Below are 3,935 nucleotides of genomic sequence, written 5' to 3'. Positions count from 1 at the left end.
AAATTATTTTTTGCTAGAATTCGATTTTTAAGTAATGTTATAGAAAAAATTCTTAGATTTTTTAAATTATTTTCTTACTACATGTATCTCATAAGTAACATGTATCTTAATGTAATTCAAATGTTTCTCGATTTGCAGATTGATGGAGAGTCGCGCAAAACTGTGCACAAGGGTCGCTGGGATAAGGTATACGAGATCTGTTTGAATAGCCTGGGTGCACTGGAAGATATTGCCATGAAGCGACGTCGCAATTACATCCTCGATCAGGTAAAACATCAAGCAAATGGCCCATACACTGAACTACCAAACATACATACAAACACACATGAAATACACACACACAAACATACACAACAAACACACACCAAACACTACACAACATACTTAAACAAAACATATGAAACACACACACAAAAGAACCGAACGAACCACGAAACAAGCGAGAATTATGCGTTGATGATGATATAATGCATACTGAGTATTATTATATAACGGTCAGGTCCCTTAAGAAGGGTCTGTTACAATTTATTTTATATTTATTTTTTGTATGTTTTTGTTTTGTACAATTTTGAATATGCATTTGAATTGCTCATGTAAAAATGAGGAGAATGTGTGAAAGAAAGAAAGTATGAGAATTTGTGAGAAAGCCCAAGCGTCAAAGGACGCCAACCCCTCAAAAAGGTGTCAGGTATGTGTTAGGTTTTAAGTTGATCCGATAATTAGTTGTTGTAAGTGTGTTGAGGTGTAAGTATCTTGTACTTTGTATCTTGTATTGCTTAAGCTTAAGTTTTAGGTGCAACAGTTGACTGTAGTGAAGAAGAGTGGCAGTGTGAGAGAAGAAGAAAAGATGGAGATGGAGAAATGGAGTTGGAGATGAAGATGGAGATATGTATGTATGTATTTATGAAGGATGTAAGCGTGCGGCAAGGAAGCCACTGTAAGTAACACCAAATAAAAAAAAAACACACAATTCCAAATCCAATTTACAAATAAAACAACGAAATCCGTATCACATTAGTATCTACTATACCTACTCTCTATCTCTCTAAATGCCAACTACTATAACAAGAAGGCGGCAGAAACCTCTGCACTATATATACATATATATATAGTAGTTATACTTACAATATATTTTTTATAATATATAATCTTATCAATTGTACACAAAATTATTAAGTCAACTGTTGTTTCGTTCTGCCATTCCGAAGCAGATTTGCATATTTGTGTTGTCGAATATACAATGCTCCCTGGCGGAGTATGAGAATCAATCATATATATATATATTAATATGTTATAGTACATGCATATGTGTGTATCTATGAATGTATGTATATATCCAGGTATGTGTTAGTTTATAAGCGAGGGCTCTCAACGTGTCATCGCCCAGGGGTTGGGGGCGGGAACTGGGACGGGGAAGACGAACAGCAGCAACAAATCAATTTGCAACAATCCAAATACAAATCATCAACGTGTTTCTCAACTGGCTTGCTACCCGACCACAAAATTACGCAACGCAACATTCAACAAAAAATCAATGTAAAACCAACCCCCAACAACAACAACCAACCAAAATCGAAATGAATCAACCAAAAACAACCAACCAAAAAACAACAACCTGTAATATTCTTGTAGACGAATGCACATGCCTCGGTCCAGAGACGTAAAATGAAAGGTTTTATCGACTTCAAGCGTATTGCGGTTGTTTGCATACCCGGCGAAGATGAATTGAAACGCCGCATCGCCGAAAAAGAGGAAAAGGGAAATGCTTTTACAGTTAAAGAATCAACACTAAATAACTTACGAGGTAAATATTGTCCACCACAACCACGCAACGAAATTATAAAAAAAAAAAAATACAAAATTAAATCATAATAATAATTTTATTATTATTATTCAAATATTGTTATATAATGTATATCGAAAGCGTCAAAATATCTATATATATATATAAAAAAGAACAATATGTATTATGCTTATAATGTAATGTTTTATATATTTAGTTTGTAAGCAGCTGCATTCTATTATGTATTTTTAACTATTTTTTTCTGTTAATCTAAGCATCTTTTAATTGACCTTTTTTTTTTGGATTTTTCATTTTGATAAATTATCCCAAAGCATTCCAGCACAAATCCAATTCTTAACCAGCTATGAATCGTGTCTATAATATTCATTTGTCTCATTTCATAACTGTCCGACATTCTTAAAGGAAGTCTTAAATGATCCGTTTTTAATATATTCTGCCATTCTGCTATGTCTATTTAATTTAAATACGATTCTCGCTCTTACAGATTCTGTTGTATTTCAACTATATAAACTTATTTTAATTACATCGCATTCTGTCCAGATATTGACAATTAATTTCATTGCAAATCGATATAACTCATCTAAGTTAAAAAAGATAGACTTAACGATTCTTATATGATGGTATTCAACATCAATTATTTCCGTCCGATTTTAAAATATAAATTACAGTTTGTCCGATTAATTGTAGTGCCCATAAATCCTTCAAGTCTAGCTCTTGACAACTAATTTCATTGTAAATCGATATAACTTATTTAAGTTAAAAAAAATAGACTTAACCATTCTTATATGATGATATTCAACATCAATTATTTCCGTCCGATTTAAAAATATATATTAAAGTTTATCCGATTAATTGTAGTGCATATAAATCCTTCAAGTCTAGCTCTTGTTCATTCATTCACACGTTATCAGCTGACAACCTCGTCCTTCCTTCTCATCCCACTCCTTACTCTTTGTAAAGTGTAATGTGTAACATTTATATATTTATAAAAAAAAAAAAAGAGAAAACAAATACTTTGTCAGAGTTTTGCAATGCAGTCTTAAATTGAAATTTGTTTGCACAATCTTTTTGCAGCGAATTTCACATTGCCCTCGCTGGAGTTTGGATGGTTCGATGACATCATCTACACGGAGCTGAGCGGTGACGAGGCCAAGGCTGAGGTCAAGAAATACAATGAGAAGGGCAAGAAGGCCACCGATGCGGACAGATCGCGGGACAAGCGATCCCGAGGAGGACGCGATAACTATCGCCGTGACGATCGGCATCGCAATCGCAACTTTGACGATAGACGTCGTGATCACGCTGGTGGAGGTGGTCAGCGGCACGAGAGTCGTTGGAGTGACTCGAGACGCGGCGGCGGAGGCGCTGGCGGTGGCAGCTACTCCAGTGGCAGCGGAGGAGGCGGCGGTGGTGGTGGAGGTGGCAGTCGCGGTTATGATAATCGCAATCGCAACTATGGCAGTGGTGGTGGAGGTGGCGGTGGCCAACAGAATTGGATGCAAAACAATCGCAGAAGCGGCTACGATGATCGCGGCTATGGCGGTGGTGGTGGTGGAGGAGGCGGCGGCGGTGGCGGTGGCAGTCGTGGCTATGATAATCGCAATCGCGCCTATGGAGGCAGCGGTGGTGGAGGCGGCAGCGGAGGTGGTGGTGGTGGCCAACAGAATTGGATGCAAAACAATCGTCGAAGTGGCTACGATGACCGCGGCTATGGCGGTGGCGGCAGCTCGCGAGATTATCGCGATCGAGATCGTGGCGGCAATGATCGCAATCGCATGGGCAGCAACGATCGCAATCGGGGCAGCAGCCAGAGCAGCTATCGCTCCGGTGGTGGCAATCATCAACAACGGGATTTTCGGCATGGCCACCGCGACACCAAAGAAGATAGTCGCGGTGGCTATGAGCGGTCAGCTGCACAAGTGCTGCCCAAATATGGCAATAACTCGTCCCAAGCTGGCTACGATCAGTACAAGCATCAGTCGAGTGGCGGCCAACAACACGGCTCCAAAGTAAGCCTATCTATAATATTTATATATTAAAGTGGGTCCCTTTTTATGGAGCAAAAAAAAAATGCACAAAGCGGCTATGAAAATCGTAATCTACGATGAATTCTAAAAACAATTGTCCAAGA

At 38.6% G+C, this 3,935-nt stretch overlaps 1 protein-coding gene across 1 annotated transcript; it reads left to right on the top strand.

Annotated features, from left to right (window-relative positions):
• The first annotated feature begins 139 nt into the window (after positions 1–139).
• LOC117793259 (RNA-binding protein cabeza-like) lies at positions 140–3,843 on the top strand. The gene is made up of 3 exons (XM_034633543.1): positions 140–267; positions 1,633–1,804; positions 2,879–3,843. The coding sequence occupies exons 1-3, from the start codon at positions 235–237 to the stop codon at positions 3,841–3,843; spliced, it is 1,170 nt and encodes a 389-aa protein (XP_034489434.1). The 5' UTR covers positions 140–234.
• The last annotated feature ends 92 nt before the right edge of the window (positions 3,844–3,935 follow it).

The sequence above is a fragment of the Drosophila innubila genome, unplaced genomic scaffold, assembly GCF_004354385.1.
Source record: "Drosophila innubila isolate TH190305 unplaced genomic scaffold, UK_Dinn_1.0 53_U_U, whole genome shotgun sequence".
In the NCBI taxonomy this organism is placed as follows: Eukaryota; Metazoa; Arthropoda; class Insecta; order Diptera; family Drosophilidae; genus Drosophila; species Drosophila innubila.
This window is presented reverse-complemented; position numbering and strand designations above follow the sequence as displayed.

Coding starts and splice junctions, on each gene's coding strand:
- LOC117793259 (XM_034633543.1), top strand. CDS start 235: ATGAAGCGACGTCGCAATTACATCCTCGATCAG. Junction 268..1,632: donor GCAATTACATCCTCGATCAG/GTAAAACATCAA, acceptor ATATTCTTGTAG/ACGAATGCACATGCCTCGGT. Junction 1,805..2,878: donor AACACTAAATAACTTACGAG/GTAAATATTGTC, acceptor ATCTTTTTGCAG/CGAATTTCACATTGCCCTCG.